The sequence below is a fragment of the Danio rerio genome, chromosome 21 (assembly GCF_049306965.1).
Source record: "Danio rerio strain Tuebingen ecotype United States chromosome 21, GRCz12tu, whole genome shotgun sequence".
NCBI lineage: Eukaryota > Metazoa > Chordata > Actinopteri > Cypriniformes > Danionidae > Danio > Danio rerio.
Window position 1 is genome coordinate 41,014,701 of NC_133196.1, and position 12,514 is coordinate 41,027,214.

General features: G+C 36.2%; 1 protein-coding gene across 16 annotated transcripts in view; it reads left to right on the forward strand.

Moving 5' to 3' along the window:
- The first annotated feature begins 359 nt into the window (after positions 1-359).
- Positions 360-12,514, forward strand: part of nsd1b (nuclear receptor binding SET domain protein 1b) — a 46,836-nt gene continuing 34,681 nt past the window's right edge. Inside the window, exons 1-10 of one of the 16 annotated variants that reach the window (XM_073935463.1) lie at positions 360-507; positions 588-718; positions 2,554-3,250; positions 4,010-4,563; positions 4,656-4,828; positions 4,922-6,695; positions 6,771-6,883; positions 6,971-7,253; positions 10,858-10,958; positions 11,107-11,152. In XM_073935463.1, the coding sequence (XP_073791564.1) occupies positions 4,557-4,563; positions 4,656-4,828; positions 4,922-6,695; positions 6,771-6,883; positions 6,971-7,253; positions 10,858-10,958; positions 11,107-11,152 (2,497 nt within the window). In that variant the 5' untranslated portion in view covers positions 360-507; positions 588-718; positions 2,554-3,250; positions 4,010-4,556. Of the gene's footprint in view, positions 508-551; positions 719-2,553; positions 3,251-4,009; positions 4,564-4,655; positions 4,829-4,921; positions 6,696-6,770; positions 6,884-6,970; positions 8,372-10,857; positions 10,959-11,106; positions 11,153-12,514 lie in introns of all 16 variants that reach the window. The other 15 variants (XM_005173883.6, XM_068216130.2, XM_073935460.1 and 12 more) reach the window with 15 other exon arrangements.

Below are 12,514 nucleotides of genomic sequence, written 5' to 3' on the forward strand. Positions count from 1 at the left end.
GTGGCCTGTGCCAGCACACGGCAGACTCCATCTTGAATAACAAGAGCGCTGAACTTACAATCAAAACGCGTATTTAAATAATGTTCCTAATGTTTGTGTTAAACACTTATGTTTGTTTCAGAATTTTCTGTCATATCACTTCAATGAAACATGCTGTCAATTAATAGCAGAAACGTCAACCCGTTATAAAAGCGCGTATAACTGGGGAAAATGTTGAAAAGACGTTGAAATGTTCGATTAAAAATGCATTTGAGCGTTTATTGGGATGTGTTTTGGGGATAAAGTGAAGCACAGGAGTTGAGGAGAGCTCCTCTCACAGGGGGCTGGGTTGCTGTGCCGATTGGCTGCTGTTCATAGACACATACAGTCACGGGCTTGAAACAGAACCAGGAGCAGGTCGACAGCAAGGAAAGCATAATCACTGAAAATGAAAAGTACAACGTCCGTATCGTAAAGCGGAGGTACGCTGTGACTCAGACACCGCGCACTGGGAAGCCTGCTCTCTGCGTGAGTGTTATAATGCATGTCTTTGCTGTGTTTTTATATTGTAGGGCTGGAGAGTGATGGTAGCGTGAATGTGTTCTCAGGTTCTCTGGCCTACTACTGCAGCTGCGGCTGGGATTTTCTTGATCCACTTTCACAATTTGGGAAAAGGGGTCATTTCACGCGCACAAACGAAGTGGTTTCAGTATGAATGACACTTGTCAACATGCAAATGGTAAGATTTCAGCGGTGTTTCCTTGAGTATAACATTCTGTTTGTTTTTTTGTCTTTTAAACGAAAAGACAGGCGTAACCCTGTGTGAACTCGCATATTTACCCGGAGATACATAGTATTAAAATACAAAGATATACATATTAATGAGATTAGCACGCGTGGCAATGAACCCAGCGCTAGGGGTTGCACATGTATGTCATTGCCGAATCTTATACTACTACTTCGTGTGAATTGTGTGTGTGTGTGTCAGAGTTCATGCTTGGCTCTGTCATATATGTGCGCCGCTTTCATTGCTGCGTCCCTATGTTTTGGAGTATGCTCGAAATGGCTCTCCATACTGGCCCTACTACTGTAAACCCGTCCGAACCTACAGTCGTGCTGAAAACTTTGAGGAATTTAGTTTAATTTTGTGTAAAAATCAGATACATCAATACATTTTCAATTTAATATCTAGATTGTATTTATATAAAAAAATATATAGACAAATACAATTTGTAGCTTTTCTTTTATAAAATAGTTCACAAATGTATCTTTTCAAATATAAATGTCAAGATCACCAGATATACAGAGAGTAAGTTTAGTGGGTGTTTTAAATAATGGGATTACACAGTGCAAAAAAAGCTTTTCTTACTTAAATTTTCTTGTCTTATTTTTAGTCCAAATATCTGAAAATTCCTTAATCAAGAAGAATTTTCTTGACAAGCAAAACCTATTGCCTTTTTTTCAGGAATAACAGCCCAAATTAAGTGAGTTTTTCCTCAAAACAAGCAAAATGATCTGCCAATGGGGTAAGCAAAATAATCTTATGTCAAAGAAAAAGATATATTTTGCTTACTCCATTGTCTGATTATTTTGCTTGTTTTATGGAAAAACTCGCTTAATATTGGCATATTATTATTAGACAATATGTTTTGCTTTCCTAGAAAATTCTTCTTGATTTAAGAATTTTTGAATATTTGGACTAAAAACAAGACAAAAATCTAAGTAAGAAAAGCATTTTTTTTTTGCAGTGCAATCAGGTTGGATATTTACTTGTTGTTTGGCAGATTGGAAAAGGATATTATATTATATAATTCTGGATTTTTTAAATTTTTTATTTACAAAGTACACCTTACAGTAACTTTAAAAGATCTTCAGGACTTTAGGCAGGACAGCAAAAAAGGATGCTACTGCTCATCCAAGTAGAGCATTTCTACCTGTCTAAAATTTGAGATCTTTTGGATGAGCAAGAAAGCTAATCATGTTTTATGAACTGATTTGCTTTTGAATTCAACATTCAATTCAAGAAAAGCAGTTTAATTGTATGGGGGCTCTTTGTTCTGGTCCTAAAAAAGCCAAATCCTGACTTAAGTTCAGCAGAAATTAACATTTTTTTTCTTGTAGAAGCATTTACTATTAAATAACTTTGTTTGGTCTTTTTATGTTTTTAAAAATAAATCTATATCTAAATAAAAGTGATCACAATATAGGTCAAAGTTGTATGACTGCTAACCACAATTGTGGATGAGTGTTGGCAGCTTTCCTGTATTACTACAACTAAAGAATTCAGATGCAAATGCCTTTAAGTGACAACTAGAAAATTAGCTTTTGTCTCAGGCTTCTGTGAGTAGGTTCAGTCATTTCACTTTTAGGGCAAAGGTTTGGTTCTTTTCATTCCCTTTAAAATGAAATAATGGAAAGAAAATAGGAGGCTGAAAAAAATCAGATTACACAGGGTTTTGCAACTATTATTATAAATTTATTGGTAATAATAAAGGATTCAGTCATAAATACAATTTATATAATTGTTTTAATATTATTAGCATATGCTTATATTTCTTTACATTTGTTTTTCAGAAAATGGAACAATGCCAGTGTGATTGGGCAATATGTCCTTTCTCTCAGTAAACTCATCCACAGGTGCCAGATCTGCTAGAAAGTAGATGGAAAAGCATCACCTGTCAACAGACAAACAGACACTTGGCTTTGACCCTGATTCCTCTTGTCTCATCTTTCTGTGGGTTAAAATCTAAGCACTGCAGCTTACTCACTTATCATTCCTAGAGACGCCTTAGAGATCTGACCCTGGAGGATCAGGACCTGCCTCTCCCTGATAGGGACACACGAGCCTTATGGAACGATGTATGTACGAGAAATTCAGATGGGTGTATGGTAGCCAGAGTTATTGACACATCTGCTCAAAATGGATGCAGGTCTGTCTGACATCTGCACATCCCCACCAAGCCCTGATTTTAGTCTGGACTCATCCAGTCCGTTTGCAAATGGACTACACTTTGAGTCAATTCTGTTTGAAGATGAGGAAGAGGATGAAGTTATGGATCCGGAGCCAGTGTCTCAGCCAGAAAGGAACTTGTGTGGCTCCACGAGCGATTGTACAACAAATACAAATTTAAAGACAAACTTGGATGGCAAGTCTAGAAGGAAAAATTCAAAGGCTCACTCATCCCTGGAGCAAGATGTGGTTTTTCAGGACAAGGCTAAAAGTGATAGTGGGCTCTCTACTCTTGTGAGCAGACCTGGTGGGGTATTAATGGTGAGTTTTGGTTCGGTTCCTTTATTGTCGCAAACCATTCTTACCGATTCACACTGGGTGTTGAAGTTAACGCTTTTTAGTTATACTTCTCAATGAATTCTGGATCTGTCGCGTTGCATTGGATCCCTTGCTTGCGACAAAAGTTGAATAAACGCCAATGTAGGCCTCAACCAATCGGATGATTGTCAATCAATTTCATGCACCACCAAAGAGTAGCAGTATTTCAAAATGGAGGAAAACAAGTTATAACAGTTTAAGTCACCCAGTGCTTAATGATCTATCTTTATATACCACTACTACACTGCAAAAAATGCTTTTCTTAATTAGATTTTTTGTCTTGTTTCTAGTCCAAATATCTCACAATTCTTAAATCAAGAAGAATTATCTAGACAAGCAAAACATATTGTCTTGTTTTCAGCAATAATGTGCCAAAGTTAAGTAAGTTTTTTCCTAAAACAAGCAAAATAATCTGCCAATGGGGTAAGTAAATTAATCTTATGTCAAAAGGAAAAACAAGATTGTTTTGCTTACCCCATTGGCAGATTATTTAGCTTGTTTTTAGAAAAACTCACTTAATTTTGGCATATTATTGCTGAAAACAAGGCAATATGTTTTGCTTGTCTAGAAAATTCTTCTTGATTTAAGAACTGTGAGATATTTGGACTCAAAACTAGACAAAAAAATCTAAGTAAGAGAAGCATTTTTGCAGTGTAGTACTACTACTACTACTACTACTTCTGTGTCTTTTTTGTATCACAGTTCAAGCTGGAGGGGATTGGCTGTCGTCACTTTGTCAATTGCGTCAGTGAGGCGTTACCCCCGACACCCCGTGTGAATGAGGTGTTGCATATTCCAATTAAATGTTAATATAGCTTTAAAAATAAGTTTTAAAAAAAGATAAGTGATGCACTTTAGCAATTTTTGAAACTGCACTTTTGCTTGTGAAATAATGTGTGGTTTTATTTTTGTATTTTCAGTCTGACTGCATGTATTTTTGCAAAGATTTGTGACTCAAATGTTTAAGTATGAATTGTAAAGTTATACAATAATACAGTATATAACATTATACTCATTAAATGCTAAAACATCAAACCAGTTGACATCAAACACAGAATTACAGCAAACATTCATTTGTATTTTAAGCAAAACTTATTTATATGTCTAGAAGCAGAAGAAAAAATCAAAAACAAAGGCTCTACCGCCAGTGAAATATTTAGAGGGTGAAGTAATATGGGCTAAATTTAACCGAAGACCATGGTGGCCATGTCAGGTGATCATTCACCCTCTTGAGGGAGTTTATCACAAAATGAAAGGTAAGAATGCAGCCACAAAAACAAAAATTCCCGCAAGTTCCACCTACAAATCTGTTGTCCCACCTTATATTTTATTTAAATGTGTGTTACAGAGCCACCAGATAGAACAACTCGTCAGTATTTCCTCAAGACATTTGGGGAACCTGAAGAACAGGCATGGGTTCCCGAGCGATCTACTCATATATTTGTTGGTGGATATCAGTTTAACAATCTCCCTTTTGTGAAAGGAAGTGGACACCAAAGAGACGAAAACACCAGGCACTCTGTAATTTTCCAAAAAAATCCTTACAGTTAAATGGATATTGTGACACTTTATAAAAAACCCTAGTGAAATTGTTACTCTTGGGTTGCTTTGCAGATACCCAAGCGTTTTCTGAACTCTTGGAGTGCTAGTGTGGTCGCAGCTGAAGCACTTCTACTGGAGAAACCAAGGGTCACTTCTCCATCCTCAGCCTTCAAAACAATCTCAGAAGAAACTATAAATAACACTGAAATCAAAGTGTCTGTACCAGTGGATTTACCCAACAGCAGTTTCCTTATCAATGGAGCAGTTATACAAAACAACCACCTGAACAGCTTACCACATAATCGCAAGTCTAAAAACAAAAAGAAACCAACTATATCACACTGCAGAATATCTGAGGAACTTAATTGTGAGAAGGGTATGATTATGGATGCCCTGGACAGTCCATACTCTGACATTGATTCTGTGCCACAGATCCGCAGATTTCCCAAAAGCAACGAGCAGATATCCAATCACTACGTTATTAATTATAAACAATCAAGCGCAACCCCAACTGTGCTTCCCAGTACAAATGACAAAGACGTAAAGAAGAATGTGGAGAACCAAGGTGGCCTTTGGTTCAGCAAAACTGGTAAAGGTCAAGTTAATGGTATTAGTCGTGCTGGAATTAAATCTGTGAATTGTTCTTTTGGAAAGGTATCTTGTAAAATTAAGATGCCAGATTCTGCAAGCATGAAACCCAAGGACAATCACAACACCGGACTTGAACATCTGTCTACCGAAGCCAAGAAAGCTTTAGATAGGAGAGTGAAGTGCCTTCCAGCAAGTAGTCGCCTTATGACAAGAGCACTGAAGGCAATGGAGGATGCAGAGTGGACGAAGGAGTCAAGCTCAGATCTTGAAACAAAAAATTGTGTATCTTCTTTTGATTCTCCGTCACTTGAAACATCTGATGTACACAACAGCATCCTTTTACAGAAGATGCCAACTGCTGCAATCCATGATCTGAAAGAAGACTCCAAAATTAGCACACACGCAAAGCTGTCTTCAGAACTTTTATGTTGTAAAGATGATGAGCATTCAGTCAAATCTGAAGATGAATCTTCTTTAGTATCTCAAGCACCTTGTGCCTTTCATTCATCCACAAGAAAACAAAACAGTCACGTTAATGATTTATCCTCCAGTCCTACTCCATCTTTGCACTTAAATCTAAAAGATATGGACAACATGAACGAAATATCCTTCAAGTCACTAGCAAATGAACACAGTGGCCAGCCTTTGTCATTTCATCCTGATTCAAACTATAAGTTCAGCACATTCCTGATGATGCTCAAGGATATGCACGATAGCCGCGAAAAAGATGGAAATGTTTTAGTAGTAGAGCCATTACCCACAACTGAACTTATCAATGAGGAGCCGTTGCTGATTTCAGATGTGAAGGATGAGAAAGCAACATCCAAGCAGAAGAAGGTTAAACCGAAGACCAACGTCATGTCAGAAAATCACCTAGCCTCTACTATTTCGAAAACCGCTCAAAGATCTAGCAAAAAAATAAGTTTGAAAAAGAAAACCACTGATATAAAAGCAAACATCGACTACAAATCATTTGACAAACTGATATCTGCACACAGACTTACCTCAAAAGAAGCAGAAACCAATTTCTCAGCCAACGTGCCCAAAAAGCGTTGGCAGAAGTTTGATCAAGTTAGTGAAAAAACGGTTCACATTGTCGAAGGTAACTGTATTCACAAGACTGAAAGAGTATCTTCAGAAAATTGTGATGTTTCAATGGATGGTACAAACAAGTCTTGCTTTTTTGGACCTGAAACTACAAGTAATGCCTTGGAATGCAATCAAGGCAACTGTCAAAACACTGAAGCCCCAACAGGTAAGGTTATCAAATGCAAATATAATCTAATATTGTCTTTTAAAATGGGCTCAAAAATTGTTATGCTTTTCACAGAATGCAAACGAATTAGAAAGCCTAGTAAAAGACTCATTGAATGGACAGAAGAATACGATCAGTTGTTTTCTGCTAAGAAGAAAGCAAAAAAGAAACCTGACTCAGTTACTAAGGTAGCTCAGTTTATGCTAATCAAGTTTTCATTTGTTCCATAATCTGCTTTTACTTTCTGACAAAGATTTTTTTATACTTATGAACAGATTGAAAACCAAAAATGCAGTGAACCAGTGGCGAAAACATATGATGAAGTTAAACAGAAACCTCAGGTAACAGAACAAGATGTTTCAAGACGCCTGCCAGAATTACAAACTCCTCCTCCAGAAGACCAGTCCCAAAGCACTCCTTTAATAAACACCTTACCATGTCAAGAGAGTCAAGTGTTGTCTGCAGAAACGCTGACTCCACCTCCAGAAATAATCCCATCACCATGTGATAATATTTCCAATAGGGACCAGCTTCAAAGACAAAATCCTGTAGCCGTTGGTGAGTATTCTCTTATCAAGTTCTGATTGATGATGATGCATTTTATTGGAAACAAATGTTAAAAAAAGTCATAAAAATATTTTTTTTTGCCATATGTGACCCTGGACCAAAGAACTATGAAGTCATAATTGTTTTATATTGAGATTTATGCATTGAATATGAGCTAAACAAATAAACTTTCCATAGATGGATTGCTTGTAAAGACAGGACAATATTTTTCATTAAAAATATAAAAGCAATTAGAAAATCTAGAAACTAAAGGCAGAGGTGTCGCGGTGGTGCAGTAGGTAGTGCTGTCGCCTCACAGCAAGAAGGTCGCTGTTTGAGCCTCGGCTGGCTCAGTTGGCATTTCTGTGTGGAGTTAGCATGTTCTCCCCGCGTTCGCGTGGGTTTCCTCCAGGTGCTCCAGTTGCCTCCACAAGTCCAAAGACGTGGTACAGTTGAATTGGGTACACTGTAAAAAATAAATCCGTTAAATTTACAGTAAAAAAATGGCAGCTGTGGTTGCCAGTACTTTACCGTTAAAAACACGATACAAACCGTAAAAGTAATTTTTCATTTTTACGGTAAATTACCGTATTTTATTAATTTATAGACGTTATATGTCTGTATTTTGAATGATCAACATCTACATGTCTAACTGTGTAACAAAAGATATGTTAGCACACCCACATGCAGGTGGTGATGAGGAAGTTACATTATGAGCCAATCCTCATCACAATCAACTTTTCCCACAAGCAAAAAAGAGTATCAGAATATAGAAGGTGCCTAGTGTCATTCACACAGCTACTAAACACCAGTGTGGTAACACGCATAAAATTAAAGTAATGAAATAAACATTGTTTATCAATATTACATGTAACATAAATCTCTAATGTACATAACTGATGAGTAAAACAACTAAAAAGATCCATATTAATGTCAACCAAATGCATAAAAAGTTATGTGCCGTGCAGGGAATTCTGGGAAAGTCAATTTACGGTTATTCGCCGTATATATTAAGGAAACATACCGTTAACCAGGTTATGGATTTGTACTGTAGCATTTTTACTGTTTTTTACCTTTGAAATCACAGCCATTTTTTACAGTGTAAGCTAAATTGTCCGAACTGTATGTGTGTGAATGAGCATTACCCTGATTAAGAGTCTACAGATTAAGGTCATAATTGAACTAAAGAGAAATCAAATTAAGACATGTGGAGTATGCCGATTTTTGTCGCAATATTGAAGTGCATTACAGACATGTAAAGACCTTAATCGAACTACTACCATCATGTAGGGCTTTTCGCCGCGTTTTGCGATGGTATAGTCACACACACACGGCTGTTTGACACTCTCTGCACCTACCGTGTCAGTGCAGACCACAGACACCTGCATTGTGAAATGCGGAGGTTTTTTTTCTGTCATTCAGCAAGCGGTATGAACTTCTATTAAAACAACAGTTCTCCAGCAGTTCATAGTTGCATCCAATATCTCGTTTGTTACTGGGGGCATGCCCAATTGAAAGTACCAAACCGCAGTTAAAGTCGACAAATTGAAATGAAACACCCGAAATTGCATGAAACTCCGGAGGAAATGCAGATAGCGCAATGACGTTAATCTAATTATGTGCTATAACATGTAAAACAGGATCATGAAAGAAACATTCAAAAAGCAACTCATGTAAACACCTTAATCTTATTATTGTCTTAATTACATTAAGGCAAATAATTTGATTACTGATGTCCATGTAAACGTAGTCACTGTCTTTATAATGTTTGTGCGTGTGCACACACACAAACACATTTAGTTTACTGACTTACTGACGATTAATTGACAAAAAAAAAAGTGATCTCGATTTGACCCTACACACAATCTTAATTCAGCTTTTTTAGGATTCAGCCAATTATATTTTCAAGGTCAAGAGAGAAGCGTAAAGGCAGGCGCACAAGTCTTCACATTGTTTTATGTTCGTTGCTCAGCAACATGGACACCTCCAAATGGTGTTAAATGTGTCTCCCAAATGTGTTTATTTATAAGGTAAAATTCACCCAAAAGTGTCATTTCTGTTTTAATATAAAGACCTATTTACGGCCACGAAATCACGCATGAGCTAAAGTACTATTTGTTTACCTCAGAGAGTACACGTGCAGTTGCTGGCCATGTTCACATTAGTGAACAGAACCTGCATAGGCTGTAAATAACTGGTAATAAAGTTGTAAATAGTGTTCAGTTTGTTGTACAGAGTTTCTCAGAGCCACGAGAAGTATGATTTGCATGTATGTTTTTTTTTTTTTTTTTCTCAGAGTGACAACAGCCATGACATGAACACACTCTGCAGTTTCAAGTGAAACAGATACACACATCATTTAAATGATCATATCACATTTTAGGGTCAGTTATGATCGTGACAAGAATTTAATATGTTTTTTTCTTTCATAACGAGTTGTGCATTAAAATAAGTGTTTTACCGTGTCAGTAAAACAGTTCTAGCCTATATATTGTCGAATATAATGCAAGAGGGAATCTGATAATGACAAAATGTCTTATTTTACCAGTGAAAAAAGTTGTATAATAATATTGTCCATGATAAATGACAAGCAATGACATGTCTCAAACATAATTTAACAAAAGAAATATGAATAGTTGATGTCATCACTACTGTGAATTAACAACTAGGGCATATTTAAAGTCTGTTTAAGTCCACCAATCTAAGTCCATGCAACATTTAGCATTTTTATTAAAAGTAGACCTACACATAAGCCTTATATTTTTAATGTTGTTTTACCATATGTTTGAGAAATAACAATAATAATAGCCTACTCATTCATTCATTCATTTTCTTTTCGGCTTAGTCCCGTAATTAATCCGGGGTCGCCACCGCGGAATGAACCGCCAACTTATCCAGCACGTTTTTAAACAGCGAATGCCCTTCCACCAGCAACCCATCTCTGGAAACATCCAAACAGACTCATTCACACACACACTCATATACTACGGACAATTAAGCCTACCCAATTCACCTGTACCGCATGTCTTTGGACTGTGCGGGAATCCAGAGCACCCGGAGGAAACCAATGCGAACGCAGGGAGAACATGCAAACACCACACAAAAACGCCAGCTGACCCAGCCGAGGCTCGACCCAGCGACCTTTTTGCTGTGAGGTGACAGCACTTCCTACTGCGCTACTGCGTCACCTAGCCTATTCATATTAACCTTTTTTCTTTATTCATTTATCTACAGAATTGTGAAAAAATCGTGATCTTGATTTTAAGTGAAGAAAATCGTGATTTTCATTTTAGCCAGAATCATGCAGCCCTACTTACCAATACACTTTACTACTCAAAAATTTAATTTGGATATATTTACAGTAGGACATTTACCAAATATAACCATGGAACATGATCTTTACTTAATATTATAATGTTTGTTGGGAGGCACTTTGACTTTGAGGCTTATGCAACAAAGTGGTTCAGGGTCCCATATGCAGTGGCCTATAATTTGAAGACCTATTGCTAAGTACCACATTTTTTATTTTTTTTTATATTTCATGATCATATTCAAGACTCTTAGTATCGGGGAAATAACAGTCGAAAGTGATTGATTTTTAATAATTTTTTAATAGGTGACAGTGTGTGTCTAAACTCAAAGAGACAGCGCAAACCCACAAAAAAGATTTTAGAAAGCTCCATTGAAGCAGAACCAATTCTCATTCCTAAAAGAAAGGTATTTGTTTAAATTATAACTTCACTTTGGTGGAAAACTAGATAAAGAATATTTGTTGCCAGAAAAATATATATTTATTTTAATTCACATTTGACCTAAAGGATTTTAGCACAAAGCAATATTGGGATAACTGCATTATCATTCACAGATGAAGTCGATGAAGATTTGCTCATCAGGACATTCTACAAATTCAGGTTTGGCAATTGAGAGCTTTCAAAACTATATTTTTCTTTTCAATAAAATCCAGTTAAAATACAGAATGTTAATTTTTACGGACAATGCATGGTTGCTTTAAAAGTTATTCTTGGATATCACAGCCACTAACATGACATGTTAAGAGTTATGTCTGATTCTTAATAACATATTTTATACTATGCAATGGTTTTATTTAGCACAAAAGTCGTGCTGGGTAGTAACTGGTTACATGTAATCTGGAATATTAGTCACACTTTACAATAAGGTTTCATTAGTTGATAATCACACAAGCAACTGCTAATGGTGACTGTATAGTGCCAAAGTGTAAGACCTCATTTGGTCAATCTGTTTTCTTTGTAGAGGGAGCCAAATTGTGGAATTATTTACCTGTTAGCCTCAAATTAGAAAGTAATATAAATGTTTTTAGTAGTGTTCCTAAAAAGTGATTAAAACTGCAGTGTTTGCACAAATCTTCTACTATTAGTTTGTTGAAGCATGCCGCCTTTGCTTTTGCCTTCAGTAATTTTATGTAAAGAATTATAATCTTGTGTATATGCATTTATTATATCTTCATTTTGTCAAGCCTCCTTTGGACAGGTGTTGAGATTTAGCAAATCTGCTAAAAAACTAAAGCAAATGCATTTGGTTTTCCAGTGTATATGTGATGTCCATGTCAAAAAAATAATAAGTAAATATAGTTAATGTATTTACTAGCATGAAGTAATAATGAACAATACTTAAACAATTAGCGTGAATTGGCTGAATTGGCTGTGCTAAAATTGACTGTGGTGTATGTGTGTGACAGAGTGTGTATAGGTGTTTCCTAGTGATGGGTTGCGACTGGAAGGGCATCTGCCGCGTAAAACAAATGTTTTGTAAATTGGCGGGTCATTCCGCTGTGTTGACCCCAGATTAAAAAAGGTAATAAGGTAAAAAGAAAATGAGTGAAAGAATGATTACCAACCATGATTTATATTATGTCTTCATCATATCTGGTGGTATTTACTAATTACGGATTGTAAACATTTTGACAATCCGGAGGCCTTTGGCCATGTAAGGCCATTTTCATGTTTATTAATGTGTTAATTCCCAAACAAGAACTCCCAAACTCCTAATTTGGAAAAACTTGGCATAATGTATTGTTTAATATGTTACATGTTATGTAACAAAGAATTATTTGAGATTAATATGGTACAAAAAGATAAATTAAACAAAAAAAATAAAATTGAAAAAAAAATGTAAACTTAAAAGATGAAACAAAAAATGAAAAAAAAATTATTCTAGATTTTTTTTCTAACTTCAACCGACCTTTCGCTAAGCCACACCTGAAAACCGCCACACACTAATCGTGGCTTAGCAAC